This window comes from Gobio gobio, assembly GCF_949357685.1.
Source record: "Gobio gobio genome assembly, chromosome: 4".
NCBI classification, from domain to species: Eukaryota; Metazoa; Chordata; class Actinopteri; order Cypriniformes; family Gobionidae; genus Gobio; species Gobio gobio.
Window position 1 is genome coordinate 16267132 of NC_137100.1, and position 20180 is coordinate 16287311.

Genomic DNA, 20180 nt, shown 5'->3' on the forward strand with positions numbered 1-20180 from the left:
TATTTAAATATGATTAATCAAAGAGAGGACTCTTATCTTTATAAATAGAATTCATTTGACTGAGCTTCATGAGGCATCAGGACATCTACAGATGTTTGAATTTGGCCTTTCACACAAAACAGAAACAACATAAATAGTACATTTCTGTAACATACGTATTAGCGGCTCCTTTAGGAAACCCACCACAGTTGGATTTTCATAGAGGTATTTTGCAAGTACTTGAACAGAAGTTGAATATTGCATTGTTTCATTGTCTGGCATTACAAAGTATAAATTATAAACAAACATATACAACACATAACCAACTATCATTGGTTTTTATAATACTTCTCAATATAACGTATTGCTTTCAAATGAGCAATATCTTAAAACTAAAATACTGTGTAGTCAAAATACAGCTTATTAAGGAGGATTTCACATTTCGGGTCCACTAAAAACAAAAAACTCAGGTTTCCCCTTTAGTGCACTACATCATTTCCAATACATCATGAGTATTTCTTTCGAAGTATTCTATTACAAAACGACGTGTAGGAACTGAGGTGTTAACAATGGTGTGATGCTGATTAGGAAGCTTTCTTCATTTCATAGTTACTGACTGACTACCCAGTCTCAATCAAAGTTCTGATATTCTATGCAATATTATGCTCAGCTAAAGGCATTCACTTACAAGCAGCTCTGCGTAACAAATGCACATCATTCACAAATAGTAATGCTTAAAAACAATACACTAAAAAAGTGTGGATAAAGACCTCTGATTCTGTCTTGATGCTAGATTAATATCAAAGTGACAGGAACTAGGCATGTTGGAGAAACAAATATGTCTTCATTATCACACAAAACTATCTCCAAATCCACCTTAAAAGTAAAAAAATAATATAGTTTGACTGCCGAGAGACGCACACCAGCAGTCAACAGCACCAAATAAATACCAATAGTTTGATTCACCATCTAAACATTCATCTCAAATGCAGATATAAGAGCTTGCCTGCATTTTCAGTAGCAAAAGCATTTTCTTTTTTGAAATAGATATATTAAGTTAAAAAAATCAAAGAGGACATGGGACGATAAAATTACATTTCAGTGCTTTTGCTAACAAACGCAAAGTTTCTCATGCAAAGCGTCGGCATTTCCCTTAGAAACTTTGGGTTTGTTCCCAAAAGGTTTGCGTTCTCTTGCAAAATTATTGCGTTTCCTAGATAAATTCTGTGTTTACTCGCAAAAGCACTTTTTTTTTTTGCGAGTGAATGCAGAGTGTTCACCCGAGAAACTGGTGATGGAGGGGGAAAAAAACTTGCTTTTATGAGCAAATGCAATAATAGAAAACTTTGTGTTTCCCAAGAAACTTTGAGTTTGTTTGCAAAAGGATTGCGTTTTCCTGAGAAACTTTGCATTTGCTCGCAAAAGCGTTGAAACAGTTTTTCCTCCATCATCCCTTTTTTGAGTAAACGCAAAACTTCTGCAAGAGAGCGCATAAGTTTTGTGAGCAAACATTTTTTGTGGGAACGCAATCAGGGTTTTTGCAGTTTTTATGGAGGAAAATGTAAGACCTTTTTAAGACCAATTAAAAGGAAATGTATTATAAATTGAACATGTCAATATGTTCTCTAAATGTAAATGTCTAAGCACACAACGAGTTGTATTGGTGACACTTCAAAGTTTGAAAATACAATTTCCAACCAATCTCCCTAACTGATTTATTCATTTTACAAAAAAAAAATTCTTAAAGTTTGAGATAAGAAATCTTGTGTGAAAGTGATTTTATGATTAAAACAAGAACAAATATCTGCCAGTGGGTTCATTAAAATCAACTTAATTCAAATGCAAGTCATTTTCATACCCAATGACAGATATTTGTTCTTGTTTTAAGCACACACTAACTTAATTTTGTTCAATTTCTCAGGAAACAAGACTTAATTTCTTCATTTTGCTTGTCAAGTAACTGCATCTTGATTTAAGGATGTTTAGAATTTATACTGGAAAACAAAAATCCTTTTTTGCAGTGCATGCAATTTAATTTCGCAATTAAATGTAGGGCCCTATCTGTTGCTGTTATATATATATATATATATATATATATATATATATATATATATATATATATATATATATATATATATATATATATATATATATATATATATATATATATATATATATATATATATATATATATATATTTTTTTTTTTTTTTTTTTTAGTTCATTCGGTTTGAATTTTTCTGGACTCTGCTTTAATGTTACATTAAATTTTACTGATTTTCGTTCATCTTTGGAACACAAATGAAGAGATTTTTAATGAAATGGGAAAGATTTCTGAACCTCAATTGACAGTCTAAGCAACTGCTACTTTGACGCTTTAAAGTTCATAAAGAGACCGTAAAACTAATCCATAAAAATACATTTTCTGAAAAGACTTGATCACTTCATATGACGAACTAAAGTCTTACTGCTTTGGAATGACATTAGGGTGAGTAAATGATGACATAATTGTCAATTTTGGGTACACTGTCCCTTTTAGTGTTCTGACCTACTTTTGATTTATTGAAATTTATTCATATATAAAAAATGTGACAAATTCTGTGAATTTCTGCATTATACAGTAAATTCCATTTTTATGAATGGATTCTGCAATTCGGTCCACATTTTCTGCATCGCAGAAATCATAGGGCCCTAATATAATGCCATGAATTTGAATTTAAGACTTTCTGATCCAATTTAAGACATTTTTAAGGCCTTAAATTGTGGAAGGTCAAATTAAGACTTTTTTTTAAGACCCGCGGAAACCCTGGCAATGCATTCCCCCCAAAAAATGTTGGCAAATGTGTTGGTTTCCTCTAAGAAACTTTGCGTTTGCTCTCAAAAGCATTGAAATATAGCAATTACTGAATCATAGTTTTTATAAGAGGGATCAAGAGCAAGACGAATCTCTTGGAAAACGGATAAAAATCGCCTTATATTTCTAAAAGTGAAATATAAAACAAAAACGACTGTGCTTAAAACAAAACAGAATAATAGACATGAAATCTTGTTTCTTGCGCTTCTGAAATATTAAGAATTTGTTCGCAAGATACCTGGGATTTGATCAATGCAGGCAGTTTTTGGATCGAGTGATGAAAAAACTTGGTAAAAGCACCAAAACGTTTGAAAGGTAGCACAGAGATGCACTTAAATCTTACTAAATACAGCCACAATATATCCAAGAACTATAGGACAGAAGGTCCACAGCACCTGATGTCATGCCAATTCAGTGCCACAGATCAAACTAAGCTGTGACCACTTGGAATGGACACATAAACTGAAGACTGAAGTTCCTAAACCTCGTTGCAACCCATCTATTGGCAGCAATGGCTGGTGGCTGGCTGACTTAACATCTCCACTGCTACAGTGATGGCTTGACCTGTTGTGTAATCACAGTTTCTACAGATTAAACGGGTTACGGAAGGTTGGATGCATTTAGCCAATTATCTTCTTTGCCTTGGTATTGCTGGCAGCTATGTAACAGATTTACACTGACAAAGACAAAGTGACCAAAGTGTGTTGGAGATTTAGGGCGACATGAGCATCCATTGAGACAAATTGCATTAGTTTATGCAAGAGCAGAGATTCAATGCACCGACTACCAATAGAGCGCTGCAGTGATGGCATATTTTTGAAGGACAAACCTGGAAGTTAGCATCACCCTGGTTCCCTCGACAAAAACCCAATAGGATTTTTCCAGTGGCTTTTGGAGTTTTTCAGAAAATAAACTCTGTGACCAACAAAAGAAATAACTTTTATGAACTTTGAAGCCTAAATAAATACAATCAACAGAAGTTAAAAGCTAAACTACACCACAGTGACGACTTCAAAAAAAATAAATCCAATTTTTTCCATGAAAAGAAGTTAGAATAGTTTGTAAGAGCGTTATTATAAACACAACAAGGCTGAAAAAACGGGCTATTCAGTGTAAGTTTACATGTTCGATGGGATGCCGTTTAAAATGAGGGTTTAATGCTATTTCATGCATTATGACTTATTTACACTGTTTTCATGCTAAACATGGCCAAAATTTCAAAAATCGAGTATTTCTGTGCCAAAATACACTCTTTCAGGATTCAAATAAGTTTCAGAAAGTTTTTTTCGAGTATGGCCCTGTGTGACGTCATAAAGGGCGTAATTCCTTGTATGTGCAATTGTCCCGGATGAGCGCGTGCACACATCAACCAGAACGAGAGCAAGAGCATCAATGAGCTTCGTTCGGGTTACGAAAGCCATCGGCAGCGGTGTCATTTGGTTTTTAGACCATGAAAATCAACAATGTCACTAAAGAAGTGTGTTTTTGGTTGTGAGGGAAAAATATCCTTGTTCAGCTTCCCAAATAACCCAGCGTTAAGGAAACTGTGGATGCAGTTTGTTTTTCCGGAGCAGCAACGAAGTTCTGCAAGTGTGTTTGTTTGTTATGAGTCGAAACCGCAGGCGGTGAGTGAAACTGCATCAAATCTCTGTTTTGTTGGCAATCGTTGCGTAAGTGCATATATAAATGTAAACAACACGAACGTATAGTGAATGGAAAGTTTTCCAGGGATAATGCCATGATGTATTGTGTGTGTGTGTGTGTGTGTGTGTGTGTGTGTGTGTGTGTGTGTGCGTGTCTCTTTAGCTACAACCACTGCACGACTTCACGAGCTCGGTTGTTTTCGGAAAGAATCGGTACAGCGTATCTGTCTTTTATAAATATGATAAAACTAAAGACTCTTCGGAGATATGAAGGATGCAATACTAGTCTATAGGTACTCAAGATTAACATGATATTGGCAGAAACTGTGTGTTATGCACCCTTTAATGTCTCCGAACAACCTCTGTAGTGCCATTTAGTCACTTGTTAGCAATCGCCTAAGGTAAAACTTTTATTTAAAAAAAACAAAACAAAAAGTTAAAACCACAAGCGAAACCATGAAAGACCCTTGAGTTAACCATATACCCTTTTTCAGGCATTTAAGCAAAAACCCAGTTGACTTTTGGGACAATGCAATCGGAAGTGCTAAAATGCCAACTCGTTCCCAAGTTTTGGCCTACAAAAAAACACAATCGCTGCAGCTCTGTATAAAATTTCCTGATGCAGAAACACTACTAGCAACCAACAGTAAACTTGTTGACCCTGAACAATTGAATCGCTGTCAGTGTGAATGCACCTTTAGAGATGAGTTATTGCAGTTTTAACAGTAAATTGAAACATTTCTATCAGAGGCCCCATGAATCATGGGAAGGAATCGCCTGTGCTGGTTACTGGGGCTGTACTTTGAGTTATCTTTAACATGAATGCAAAATATCATGCAAAATACCTTGCCATTACTGTTGGATTATAATCAGCAAGTCTGTAGACTTACTGTAATTCTGTATTGCTTGTACCAGTTTTTCACAAATCCGTGAGCCAGACGAAGAGTTCTGAGTCTATACGCTGAGGTCTGAGAGAATACCATAGTGGTTAACCCCTAAAGCATGGCGTTGCTTTCTGGTGTACAGTTGAGGTGTGTGGAAGTGCTGCTGCCACCGGGTGACTTCAGACTGCGGGCACCGCATCCCATTGCAACACCCTTCCCGATACCCCCCATGATGACCGTAGACCCCGGATGGTGATGTTCACTGCGTTTCATTAAGGCTGCCATTATGGTGTCTCTGTTGACAGTGCCAAACTCATAGGTGAAGGTGCCATAGTACACCAGGACCAGCACCGTGAAGACCCATTCACAGATGGCCGCGGCGTGCTGCAATACAAAACTCTCATGGATGAAGAAGATACCACCTTGAATAGGAAGTATGATGTTAAGGAATGGACACACAAACCTTCAGCATTAAAAACATTGTTATAAAACAAAAGATCTGACTAGATTTCGTGTTCTGATTCCGTGTTCTGATTCCGAGGTGTTGGGAATAGTGTTGGCATGAGATTTAGCTTAAAGGGTTAGTTCACCCAAAAATGACAATTCTGTCATTAATTCCTCACCCTCATGTCGTTCCAAACCCGTAAGACCTTCGTTCATCTTCGGAACACAAATTAAGATACTACAGTGGTTCAACCTTAATTTTATGAAGTGCCGAGAATACTTTTTGTGCGCAAAAAACAAACAAAAACAACGACTTTATCGAACAATTTCTTCACGTCTGTGTCAGTCTCTTACGCAGTTGACGTAGTAAATAGTGTTACATCAGAGCTACGCCAGAACACTGGCTTACCATTGGCTGATGCTGTTCACGTGAGCACGACGCATGCTTGTGATGCTGATGCAGGACCTGGCCAATGTAACCTGGGTAGGAGACTGACACAGACGAGAAGAAATTGTTGAATATAGTCATTTTTTTGCGCAGAAAAAGTATTCTCGATGCCTCATAAAATTAAGGTTGAACCACTGGAGTCACATGGACTAGTTTTTTTGCGCAGAAAAAGTATTCTCGATGCCTCATAAAATTAAGGTTGAACCACTGGAGTCACATGGACTATTTTTACTATTTACTACAGAACGCTGCTGCCAGGATTCTGAGCAGAACCAGAAAATATGACCATATCACACCAGTCCTCAGGTCTTTACACTGGCTTCCGGTTACATTTAGAATAGATTTTAAAGTATTATTATTGGTATATAAATCACTTAATGGCCTAGGACCTCAATACATTGCAGATATGCTGACCCAACAGATCACTCAGATCATCAGGATCAAGTCAGTTAGAAATTCCAAGGGTTTACTCAAAGCAAGGAGAGTCTGCGTTTAGCTATTATGCCAGCCGTAGCTGAAACAGCTTCCTGAACAGATCAGAAGTGCTCCAACAGTAGCCACTTTCAAATCCAGACTCAAAACACATCTGTTTACCTATGCATTTACTGAATGAGCTCTGTGCTTTGTCCGAACTGCTTGTACTTTAATTTATATGTTTCAATTTAACCCCGTTTTATCTGTATTATTTTTTATTTTGTTAAGGCTGGCTGATGTGTAAATGGTTTCTTACTAGTAAAAAGACGGAATGTCGTTGCTTGTGTGAAAAGCACATTTGTGTAATTAAATGGTATTTTATGGTAATACATGTTAAAATGTAAATTTTATGGTAATTTACCAGGTTTCATCAACGCCTTCCGTAAGGCTATTCAGAGTTGTAGACAGACAGTCATGGAGCGCCGCAAACAGCAGCCACCTTTTACAATTCCTACTGAGCTAAAACAACCAGCTTATGCTGCATTCATGTCATGTCGTAACCGTAATTCCGAGATGGCAACCCTTGACGTTTTACCCTGAGCTGTTCACTTCCCCAGACTCGGAATTATGCGTTTCTATGTCAACATCGAAGTAGCCAGGAGTCCGAAGTATGTAAGTTGTCTACGTTAATTTGTAATGTTCTGTGCTTTGAGACATGAGGTAATTTTCCACTTCTCTCGTCTCATGACGCTTTGCAGACTTTGCCGTTTGCGTTCATGTGTTTTGGAGGAGGTGTGGGATCTCATTTTTCTCTGAAATTGCCTATCCTACCTTTATTAGCAGCATGATAACTTTTGGATTTTTTGTAAATTTTTCAACGATTACTCAATGTCTACTTCTCTGGATACACGAAACTTGCAAAGCATTGTTTTATTTTTCTTTGTTCTATTGTCTTTTTTTTAATTTTTTTTATTAGAGCTTTATTTTATTGTTGTTTACTTGAAAAAATTTGAGCACTGTTTACTTTTTTTCTTTGTTGTATTTTTATTTTGTTTATTTTATTATGGATTGTTTGCTGATAAAAATGTAAGTGTGTTTATTTTGTTCTTTGTTCTGCTGTTTGTTTATTTAATTTCAGACTGTTTACTTAAATGTTTACTTGAAAAACATTTAACTATTGTACTAACTCATTAATGGTTTACGTTTTACATAAAGCACATAAATAATATGACAACGTTTTTGCTGTAGTATTGAAACTGATATTGCAACTCGTGAAATTTCACCAACATTGATTACTGAAATATTTGTGAAAATAGTGAAAACCCTACTAATAAACTTATCCACTAGACATTGCATCTTTTATCATCCACTGAAAAGCAATAAGCCATTGTGTTTTAGGCCGTTTGCTTCATGTTCAAACTCCTGGAAAGGATACTAAGGACAAGCGATACCAGAGCTCCAGCTGAGAGAGCCACACGCACATGAGCCATCCAGTAGTCCAGCGCTGTCTCAGCTATACGATACGTCAGTACGCACTGCAGACACACAAACAACAAGCCAGCAGGGAAAGCTACACCAGCTCCCACATAATGAAGCGTCTTGGCATGATCAACCTGAGGGGAGAAAAAAAACAGACGGAAAGGGTGAGAGGAATGCAAGTTTATTTCGATTTGTATGTAACAGGCTAAAGTTGTGAGTCTATTCACCTGAAAGTTCCCAACCATGACCAAACCCAGGGCATTAATGCAGCCGGACACCAAAGAACTTGTGTTGGTCCAGCAATGATGGCTGTGTTCAATCACTTGAGCATAACGCAGCATGCACACCATAACCACTGCAGGGACAAAACACAAATAATAATAATAACAGAGGTGTATTTCTAAGACGAATAAGACTTGAAAGACTATTTCTTAAGTGAAATTATGGTTAAACAGATAGGATAGGATTCTGAATAAGAGGTTTCTGTAATACAGGCCCAGATTAGGAAATCAACACAATTTCAGATTTAAAAATAAGTTTATTTTAGTGCTGTCAAATCGATTAATCGTGATTAATTGCATCCAAAATAAAAGTTTGTGTTTACATAATACACTCACCTAAAGGATTATTAGGAACACCGGTTCAATTTCTCATTAATGCAATTATCTAATCAACCAATCACATGGCAGTTGCTTCAATACATTTAGGGGTGTGGTCCTGGTCAAGACAATCTCCTGAGCTCCAAACTGAATGTCAGAATGGGAAAGAAAGGTGATTTAAGCAATTTTGAGCGTGGCATGGTTGTTGGTGCCAGACGAGCCGGTCTGAGTATTTCACAATCTGCTCAGTTACTGGGATTTTCACGCATAACCATTTCTAGGGTTTACAAAGAATGGTGTGAAAAGGGAAAAACATCCAGTATGCGGCAGTCCTGTGGGCGAAAATGCCTTGTTGATGCTAGAGGTCAGAGGAGAATGGGCCAACTGATTCAAGCTGATAGAAGAGCAACTTTGACTGAAATAACCACTCGTTACAACCGAGGTATGCAGAAAAGCATTTGTGAAGCCACAACACGCACAACCTTGAGGCGGATGGGCTACAACAGCAGAAGACCCCACCGGGTACCACTCATCTCCACTACAAAAAGGATAAAGAGGCTACAATTTGCACGAGCTCACCAAAATTGGACAGTTGAAGACTGGAAAAATGTTGCCTGGTCTGATGAGTCTCGATTTCTGTTGAGACATTCAGATGGTAGAGTCAGAATTTGGCGTAAACAGAATGAGAACATGGATCCATCATGCCTTGTTACCACTGTGTAGGCTGGTGGTGGTGGTGTAATGGTGTGGGGGATGTTTTCTTGGCACACTTTAGGCCCCTTAGTGCCAATTGGGCATCGTTTAAATGCCACGGCCTACCTGAGCATTGTTTCTGACCATGTCCATCCCTTTATGACCACCATGTACCCATCCTCTGATGGCTACTTCCAGTCGGATAATGCACCATGTCACAAAGCTCGAATCATTTCAAATTGGTTTCTTGAACATGACAATGAGTTCACTGTACTAAAATGGCCCCCACAGTCACCAGATCTCAACCCAATAGAGCATCTTTGGGATGTGGTGGAACGGAAGATTCGTGCCCTGGATGTGCATCCCACAAATCTCCATCAACTGCAAGATGCTATCCTATCAATATGGGCCAACATTTCTATAGAATGCTTTCAGCACCTTTGTGAATCAATGCCACGTAGAATTAAGGCAGTTCTGAAGGCGAAAGGGGGTCAAACACAGTATTAGTATGGTGTTCCTAATAATCCTTTAGGTGAGTGTACTGTGTATAATTATTATGTATATATAAATGCACACACATGCATGTATATAATATATTGAAGGATTCTTTTATATTTATATATAAAATATTTATATATAATATAAATTATATAAAAATAAAGTACATACAAATATATATACAGTATATACATCCAAATATTTCTTAAATGTATACATTAGGGCTGGACCAGAATATTCTAATATTCTAATATTCGTTTGATGGGTTGGTATTCGATTTTCAATTTTGGGGTTCAAATATCTTTTTTGTTTGTTTGTTTTTCCACGCAAACCCGGCATCACCCTCCAAACGGTTCTCATTCGCGCTTGCATATTTACACTATAAAATCTGGCAAAATACAATACTCTTTTTTTTTTTTACACAATTATCTTATAGTCTAGCCGTTTTTAATAGGATGGACAGTTGAATAGGAACCCAACTTCCTTATACTTAATAAATATATTGGCGTCTTCTTACAACGTGTCCTAACTACACGCGACAAACGATAAACGGCGACACGCGATGATTCTATTTTAGAAACGGTTTCTATTTCATTATCTCAGGTAATGTTTATGTGCTTTATCTAATGTTAAAAGCGTGTAATGTGGCTTTGAACTTGAATCTTGAAATTAAACAAATGGAAACAAGAAAGTTCAAACTGTGAACAAACAAGTGTATTCTATGACAAAGATTGTTTTAGTGACTCAGTATGTATTTTAGTAATGTTTAAATGGCGTAATATTTGTGAATTTGATTATGTACTTATTAGGGATGCAACAATACAGTTTGTCCACGGTTCAATACATACCTCGGTTTTTAACCACGGTTTTCAGTTCGGTTCGGTTCTGATGGCTAGTCACATCAGTTTTTTTTCTATTTTGTTCTTAGGCGACAGGAACAGAAAGAGGTTAAGGATAAACATTATTTTTATTATTATTGCAATACACTTTCTTTATTTTACTTTAAAATCCTTGTACACATTCCTAGTGTATTGTATAATATAAAATAAATGTATATAAAGATTTATACTGGCAGCTCAGAGCTGTACATTAGCCTTTAAGTATGAGATTGAATGAATAAATGTAAAATTAAAACACTACATAGACTTCACTATAAAATATACATTGATTCTTATTAAAGCTACTGTATTAAAAGTTTTTCAGTCAAGAGCAGTGAGTGATTTTCTCTTTGTCTTTTGTTGTTTTATTAGCATTAAAGGGATAGTTCACTCAAAAATAAAATTCTGTCATCTATTATTCGCGCTCAAGTTGTTTTAAACCTGAATAAAGTTCTTTCTTCTGTTGGACATAAAATATATTTTGAAGAATGTTGGAAACCAAACAGTTGCTGGTCCCCATTGTAGGAAATAATAATATGGATGTCAAAGGCTACCATCAACTGTCTGTGTTCAACAGAATAAATGAATACAGGTTTGGAACAACAATAGAGTGAGTAAATAATGACATTATTTTAGAGGTGAACTGTCCCTTTAAAGTCCCTGTAAAGTCAAAACTAAACATGTGTTCTGAGTTTCTCACACCACACATAAATGTGTTATTAACCACCCAGCCAAATTATAATCATTAAAAAATCCACCAAGTACATAAAATAGCTTATCAAAAACTTGAAAAAATGAGCAGCATTCTCTGCTCTCAAAAGCTGGGGTGTGTCCGCTGTCGGCGCCGAAACCACGCCCACTCGCGGGAAAGCTAACGTGGCACACAAGACAACACTCACTGATCACGACCGTCTATGATCACGACGCACCAGATGTCGGCGGGACGGGAGGACTAAGGCCGGGGCGGGTGATAGTCGGCTCTGCAGCGGATTATCAGTGAATCCCAGTTGTCTCTGGTGAAAGTTTGTAAAACGATCCGGTGTTTTGTCACTGCAGACTCGGAGGCAGGCGTCGGTGGTTATCCTCAGCTCTCCATCAAATGGTTGTTGTCTCCATGGCTGTTCACAAAATTAATCCACCTCTTCTTGATCATCGTGTTTGTTTTGTAAGCTGTTTTGTAAGTTGTAGACTATAGTAACTAACAGTACTGACAGTAACTCGCGATCGAGCGGGCAAACTGATGCGAATGTGCTCTAGTTATGATCGTGTTAGGGGAGGAGCCAGGCTCGGTGGCTCCAGTGCGTCATCGAGCCACCGTTTTAGCCCCGCCCAGAAAATCCTGAACACAGCAACGGTGAAAAACTGTTTAAACGGTATAACTTTTGAATTCAGTACTACATAGTTCACAGTCTTTGTAATGTGCTTCAGCAATTCATTTCTAACATTTATAATGTGTTTAGGAAAAAATATCAGAATTGCCTTTACAGGGACTTTAAGGACAAGCGGCAGCGTGTTCACAAGGCTGCGCTGCTGTCAATTTAAGACCTCTACACATCTAATATACAGACACACGCGATTTTACTTTCACTTTAGACATAACCGACTGTGTTTATGTGAACTTTGTGTGTATTTGACAATATTAGCGTAGTAAGACTACTTAGTCCAGTAATCACGTGTTTGACAGGCTTTTAGTGCTCGCGCTCAGCGCATGTTCAAAAAACTTGAAACGTTTAACCAGCAAGGCTTTAAAACGCATGCAAATAATGAACTTTCGTGATTGTGAATAACTATTGTGTTCCGTGAGTATAACTCTGACACCAGCATTGCAAGCGTGGCGAAACACCCCCTAACTTTAGTGCATAGTGATTGGATATTTGCTCATATCAGCGCGTAGACTCACAGGCAGACTCGAAATAAACGGAGAGAAATAAAAAATAATTAATTAAATGCAAAACTGAAAAAAAAAAACCCGCAATTCTCAAGAGCGTATTGAACCGGGAATGCCGTACCGAACGGTTCAATATTATATTGAGAATTGTGGCATCCCTAGTACTTGTCCATTTCCTTGCAAGTGCCATCAAGATTAATCTCTGGTGCCGTACACTTGCCGTTAGAGCCCGCCCACACGCTGTTCTGATTGGCTATGTTTTTTGATTGATTTGTCGCATCTCGTAGTCGCGTCGCGTCTGGTGTGGACAGACAAGTTGCTTGTCGCTGGAATCTTATCGTGTCGCGTGTAGTTAGGACACGGTGTTAGCCTAAAGGGGGTCGCACACCGGACGCGAAGCTCAGCGCCCAGCTACGACTCAGGAAGTTGTTCAAAATCCTGCCGCGCCACAGAGCGTCATTTCAAGGTTTTATATTAAATGTATATTATATTTCCCTCAAATCCTCAATGTACATACTGATTTCACCCTGTGCTACAAGAACTCACCCATCGTGCAGCTCTTCTGTCAAAAGTCGATTCAAAATTGAGCTTGTGCGTATAAAATATGCACGTCCGGTGTGAGAAACCTGAGACGCGGCACGGCGCTGACCTTTGCGTCCGGTGTGCGACCCCCTTAAGTGTTCCCTGCAACGGAGTATTCTGTCTGGAGCGCACAACTGCATGAGCTTATATTTTAGCTTATAAAGCGGGTTGCTTTAATGGTGGGTTCATTAGCCTATTATTCTTAATGAAAAACACAACAACAAAACAGTACAATGACAAACTCCCTTAAAGCTACACTGTGTGATATTTTCCCCCATCTAGTGGTGAAAAGGTATATGACCATCCAGGGAATTTAAGTTTCTGTTCCTCTCAATTCCGATTTCGTTTCAACTCCTACGGTGGCCGATTTAGTCCAAGATTAACATGGCTTCCAGTTCGACCTCGTCCACATTCGACACGGTGCCTGTGGGATATTCTGTGCGCAGTGGGATGGTTGGAAATCAACTGGCCTAATTATTCGGCTAGAAAGAACTGCAGCTAATCCAGAGTGAACTTTGATGATAGTAATATTTATTCAGTCATCCAATTGCAAGGCATAAACAGGTTTGCGTGGATATGTACATAAATGTGGTTTCTGTGAGAGAACAAATAAGGATGGTAAATATACATACACAGTTAAGAACTGTATAACTATACTTATAAGTTACATTTGTATAATGTAACCGTAAACCAGAGCTTATTGTAGGCCTACCATATATAGGCGCTAAATGCAGCTGCATTAAAAGGAGCGGAGCTGCCGCTGCTGCTGCTGCTGCTAACAAGCGGTGTCCGGTTACAAAAGTGTGTGCGCCGATTTAACATTAGCACTGCAGTCAGTGCGCTCTGTATAACAATTGTTAATATGCCGATCAGACCTGATACATATTTCCATCAACATACATTACAAACAAATATTTTCTAAAAACGAATAAACGTTGATAACAAAATAACTGAATGATTATTCAAATAGGTGAGCATTAGGCCTACGCTATTGTATGTTGACACAAAAATACTTCTGAGGTGACATCAACTGAATTACGCGATGACACACTCTGAAACACATCTACAATGACAATAACTATTATTACTTACGGAGTTATTAACGCACAGAAATACCACACAAGGAAAAACAGACTTTTGAGGAATAAACAAGCCAGGAAAACTCCGTATAACTCTGTTACTGGACGCTGCTGAGATGAAAACTCTCTGCACATGCACCAGACAAGTCTGAACAAGTTGACGCGCACATGCGCGAGGCAGAGAATTTTGTACAGTGCCATCAGTATTAAAACCGGTTAAAACGCGTAAGGCGAAGCTTGAATTTACGGGTATGTCCCTCTTTGGCTAATGTACTTTCAAGATGGAGGGGCAACATGGCGACCACTGTTAGATCCCATTACCTTATGTATTTTCAATGGCATATTATAAACTTACGGGAATACTTTATTACTTGAAAGAAGTAAATATACATTAATGAGCACCTATATTTTTGAAAGAACTAAGTGTTTTTAACTAAGAATAGACTAAAAAAGTTACACAGTGTAGCTTTAAATAGGCGCTTTTACCTTTGAAACCAAATCTTCCACAGTCATCTTTTCATTCAGCTTTTTACTCTCGTGATAAATTAAATCTGTTCTCTAACTGAACTAAAAATTGTACTATGTGGGCGGTCCCTCGGTGGGCAAGTGATGTTACCGGTGTTATGCCTGAACACCGGTAACGAGTCACCGACTAATCGCAGCAAGCCTATTACCCATTATTATCAATGTAAATTAATCTACTGCGAAATATAGGAGCTTGTTACTGGGACGTAACAGACCTGTGTGTTTTGTACCACTAGTACAGTGTCCGTTCTCGGAGCATATAAGCCCTGCCCGCATGAGGCGCGCCGCTTGTCCAGATTCCTGCCTTTATTAGAGAAGAATATGCCCCCTCCCTCCGTAGCTTTGAATATTCGATGTTGATTTCTACTGAAGCTTCGAAGCTCAAAAAATGGTATTCGGACCAGCCCTAATATACATGTATGTGTGTGTATTCAAATATACATAATAATTATACACACTACACACACATATATATTGCAAACACAAACTTTTATTTTGGATGCGATTAATTGTAATGAATCGATTTGACAGCACTATTTATTTCTTTATTTTTAAACAGTAATTCTTACCCATAATTGCCCCAACATTGCCTATCAAACTGAAGAGACAGCTCTCTGGTGGATAGCAACCACATTTACTGTCAAAAGAGCAGAAAACCAAATATTGGACCACTGTTGCATGAAAAGTTGAAAATGTGGTCACTTTGTGGTATTCCAGATAAATTCAAAGTAATTTTTACCTAATGAGGGGGATGTCTTGAAGAGTGCAGCAGGCCTTTGGGAAGCCCCTCTTAGCTGTTTCCTCTGTACATGTCAAATTGTATGTCCTGTTATACAAAGAACCAAGCAGGAAAGTTTAAACTACAGTATATGGTAACTTTTGGATGTGGGATTTAACCCTGTAAATCCTGACATACGTAATAATAGTCTGATTTTTTTTTTTTTTAATTCAACAGTTTGCTAAACGTTAAAACAAAATCTTCAAAAAAAGGTTTGCATATGTGTTTGTGTGTGTGGTGTTATTTTATTTATTGATTTTTGAGTTTCATATATTTGATACATCAGGTTTAAATGGCTCATATAATATGACAAATACAACCCCAAATCAGAAAAAGTTGGGACAGTATGGAAAACGCAAATAAGAAAAAAAAGAAGTGATTTCTAAATTTACTTTGACTTGTATTTCATTGCAGACAATATGAACACAAAATATTTCATGTTTTGTCTGGTCAACTTCATGTCATTTGTAAATATGCATCCTTTCCTGTCATTCAGACCTGCAACACATTTCAAAAAAAGTTGGGACAGGAGCAATTTAGGGCTAGTAATGAGGTAAAATGGTTAAATAATGATGTGATTTGAAACAGGTGATGTCAACAGGTGATTGTAATTATGATTTGGTACAAAAGCAGCATCCAAGAAAGGTCTAATCCTTTAGGAGCAAAGATAGGCCGTGGATCGCCAGTTTGCCAACAAATACATGAGAAAATGATTTAAATGTTTAAAAACAATGTTCCTCAAAGAAAGATAGGAAGAGATTTGGATATTTCACATTCAACAGTGCATAACATAAATAAAAGATTCAAGGAATCTGGAGGAATTTCAGTGCGTAAAGGACAAGGGCGCAAGCCTAAGCTGAACAACCGTGATCTCCGATCCCTCAGGCCGCACTGCATGAAGAATCGTCATTCATCTATAAGCGATATCAACCACATGGGCTCAGGACTACTTTGGCAAACCTTTGTCAAGTACCACAATACGTAGTTACATCCACAAATGCCAGTTAAAACTGAACTGTGCCAAAAGGAAGCCCTATGTTAACAGTGTCCAGAAGTGCCGTCGACTTCTCTGGGCTCGGAAGCATCTGGGATGGACCATCACACAGTGGAAACGTGTACTGTGGTCAGATGAATCAGTATTTCAGGTATGGGAGGAATGGACGCCGTGTGCTCCGGACCAAAGAAGAAAAGGATCATCCAGACTGTTACCAGCAACAAGTCCAAAAGCCAGGGTCTGTCATGGTATGGGGTTGTGTCAGTGCCCTTGGCAAAGGTAACTTGCACTTCTGTGAAGGCACCATTAATGCTGAAAAGTACATAGAGATTTTGGAGCATAATATGCTGCCTTCAAGAAGACATCTTTTCCAGCGACGTCCATGCATATTTCAACAAGACAATGCAAAACCACATTCTGCACACATTACAAAGTCCTGGCTGCGGAGGAAGAGGGTACGGGTACTTGAATGGCCTGCCTGCAGTCCCGACCTGTCTCCAATAGAGAATGTGTGGCGCATTTTGAAGCGCAAAATGCGACAACGAAGACCCCGTACGGTTGCCCACCTTAAGACTTGTTTGCAGGAAGAATGGGACAAAATTATATTTGCATTTTTACAAATGACATGAAGTTGACCAGACAAAACATGAAATATTTTGTGTTCATATTGTCTGCAATGAAATACAAGTCAAAGTACATTTAGAAATCACTTCTTTTTTTATTTATTTGCGTTTTCCATACTGTCCCAACTTTTTCTGATTTGGGGTTGTAATGTGGAGCTCATTTTCAAGGAGGAAAAAGCACCTCAAAATGAGCAAAAGAGACAATTATTTGGCCAAAAAGTAACGTGAAATTCTGATAGCTTGTAATGTAAATCAACGAGATGTTTATAACAGTACAGCACATAACATGCATATAATTACCAGTTGTCACTGCAGCAGGGGTGTCAAACATACGGCCTAAAAGGGTGTCCAATCAGGCCCGTGGCATGATTTGAAAAATAATAAAAAACAGAGATGCACTGACTAGTCCACAGGCACCGGCCATAAATCCGAACGGGTTTTAGTTTTATTTTGGCCGATCTCTATTGCTCTACTGCTCTCTTGCAAACAAATTGCTTATTAATTATTAGCTATTATAAATAAAAATATAATTTGTTTGGAAATATTACAAAGTCTGTAAACAGGGCGTTTACACAGGCACACACTGAATACGGACGCAAAAATGAGAACACAGACACGCCAGCAGAGAAAATATTGTAGTCTACCAGGAACAAGCTCACTGTTCGTGAAAGAAAAATATAAATATTGAATTGGGGTTTATATGAATGTATCTCTGATGGGAGTTAGTTTTGATGGTTTTTTCTTTTCCTCTTATCTCCGTATAAAGTCAGAGCCTATTAATAAGCGCAGCGCTGCTTTGTGTGCAATGGTAACGAAGGAAACACTACATCGCTGCTCTTCCATAAGCACCTGTGGCGGAGGGGGCGTGGTTTTGCGAAGTCTGTAGCGGGAGAGAGAGAGCGAGGAGACGAGCGGTGAGTAAATAGGTCAAGTGCAGATCATTAACACCTGTGTCTCGTTGCAGTAATTGGCGTGGAGAGACCGCATGCAAGCCGCTGTCGGGAGTGAGAGAGAGAGAGAGATCTGGACTGGGACTGCCTGCCGGAGAGAGAGTGGAAAGCTTCTTGAGAAACTGAAACTGAGAGCATTATTGAGTATTTTGATTGTTTTGAACGCCCTCGTGCGTGCTTTATGTTTGTAACGATTCTGAGTAATAAATTGAGTGCAGTCCCTGTCAAGCCGACCCCGTCTTCTTCCTTCCCACACCCCCACAGTCGAACCAACATTACACTGGTGCCGAAACCCGGGAAGGGAGAAGTTTGCCGCCGCCATGCAGACCCCGCCAAAGACGCCGCTTGCGGACCTCGTCCAATCGCTCGCCGGTCTTCACCAACAGACACACGAAGACCTGCTGGCAGTGAGGGCCGACCAGGATAAACGCTTCGAGGCCCTCCTCCTCGCCCAGCATGAAGACCGCGAGCTGTTCCGGAGCTAGATGGCCCGGGAGATTCCGGCCACCCCCCCGTCTACCACCGACTCGGCTGCTACCATCCACCTCTCGAAGATGGGCCCGGAGGATAATCCGGAGGCATTCATCGACCTCTTCGAGAGGTCCGCCGAGTCCCGGGGGTGGCCCCGGTCGGACTGGCCAATGCAGCTCCTGCCGCTGTTGTCCGGAGAGGCACAGGTAGCCGCACACCAACTGCCAGTCCAGAATCTCCTGGCCTACGAAGATTTAAAGCGCGCCATTCTACAGCGGGTCGGCCAGAGCCCAGAACAACAGAGGCAGCGGTTCCGGACCCTGACCCTCAGCGAATCCGGCCGACCCTTCACCTTCGCGCACCAGCTCCGGGACTCATGCCGCAAGTGGCTGATGGCCGACGGAAGCGACATCGAGGGAATCATCGACCGTGTGGTGCTGGAGCAGTTCATCGCGCGGCTTCCCCAGAAGACCGCGCAGTGGGTCCGATGCCACCGCCCGACGTCGCTAACCCAGGCCATCCAGTTGGCGGAGGACCACATGGTGGCGTGCCACGGGGTTGGCGAACCCTTACCATCGGCTTCTCTCTCTCTCTCTCTCTCTACCCTCTTCTGTTTCCTCCCCTTCTCTCCCCAAACCTGTTCCCCTTCCCAGGTCGCGTGGGCTGTTCCCGCCGAGACCAGCCCCAAGGTGGAGGACGGGTGGCCCCAGCGAACCGGCAGCACCACCATGTCCGGTCCCCAGGGGAGGGGCGACCACTTTGGATCCCCACGCCTCTCCCTCTGCTCCAGCGCTCTCTCCACGCCAATCGCCGGACCTATTTCCAGCCACTAGGGCGGCGGGGAAGTCTGGGCCGGCTTGCTGGCGCTGCGGGGATCCGGGTCATTTCATCGACCGCTGTCCCGTCATGAGGTCGGGACACTGGTCCGGGTCCCCGACGCTCCGCAAGCCGCCCTCGATCAAGCTGGGTTGTACCTAATTCCTGTGAGTATCAAGGGGGGTACTTATCAAGCCTTGGTCGATTCGGGTTGTAACCAGACCTCTATCCACCAAAGCCTGATTCACCCTAAGGCATTGGGTACTAGCCGCACGGTTACGGTGAGGTGTGTGCACGGGGAAGTGGTTAATTATCCGTTGTTGCCCGTGGATATTCTATTTCGGGGTCAAAAGCATAGTGTTGAGGTAGCAGTTAACCCGCAACTACGGCATCCGCTGATTCTGGGGACCAATTGGCCAGCATTTAATGAATTATTGGGGCACTTGTGTGCGGATGTTTCTTGGGGAAACCGTGTAAGCAGGAAAGAGTCGGTTGCTCAGGTGGGAGAGGTGGATTCGGGACCTCTGGGTGCTGTTCCCAGGGAACCGAGCGGTCTCGAGATGCCTGTTCTCGCAGACCGCAATGATTTTCCCCTGGAACAGTCCCAGGACGAGTCGCTAAAAAATGCGTTTAGCCAGGTCCGTTCCATCGACGGCCACCTC

The 20180-nt window shown here is 40.1% G+C and overlaps 1 protein-coding gene across 1 annotated transcript in view; it reads right to left on the reverse strand.

Annotated features, from left to right (window-relative positions):
* Positions 1-2196: 2196 nt before the first annotated feature.
* Positions 2197-20180, reverse strand: part of tmem150ab (transmembrane protein 150Ab) — a 33812-nt gene continuing 15828 nt past the window's right edge. Inside the window, exons 4-8 of the mRNA XM_079814558.1 lie at positions 15626-15712; positions 15456-15523; positions 8372-8499; positions 8101-8278; positions 2197-5781 (exon numbers count right to left, since the gene is read on the reverse strand). Of these exons, the coding sequence (XP_079670684.1) occupies positions 5471-5781; positions 8101-8278; positions 8372-8499; positions 15456-15523; positions 15626-15712 (772 nt within the window). The 3' untranslated portion in view covers positions 2197-5470. The remainder of the gene's footprint in view (positions 5782-8100; positions 8279-8371; positions 8500-15455; positions 15524-15625; positions 15713-20180) is intronic.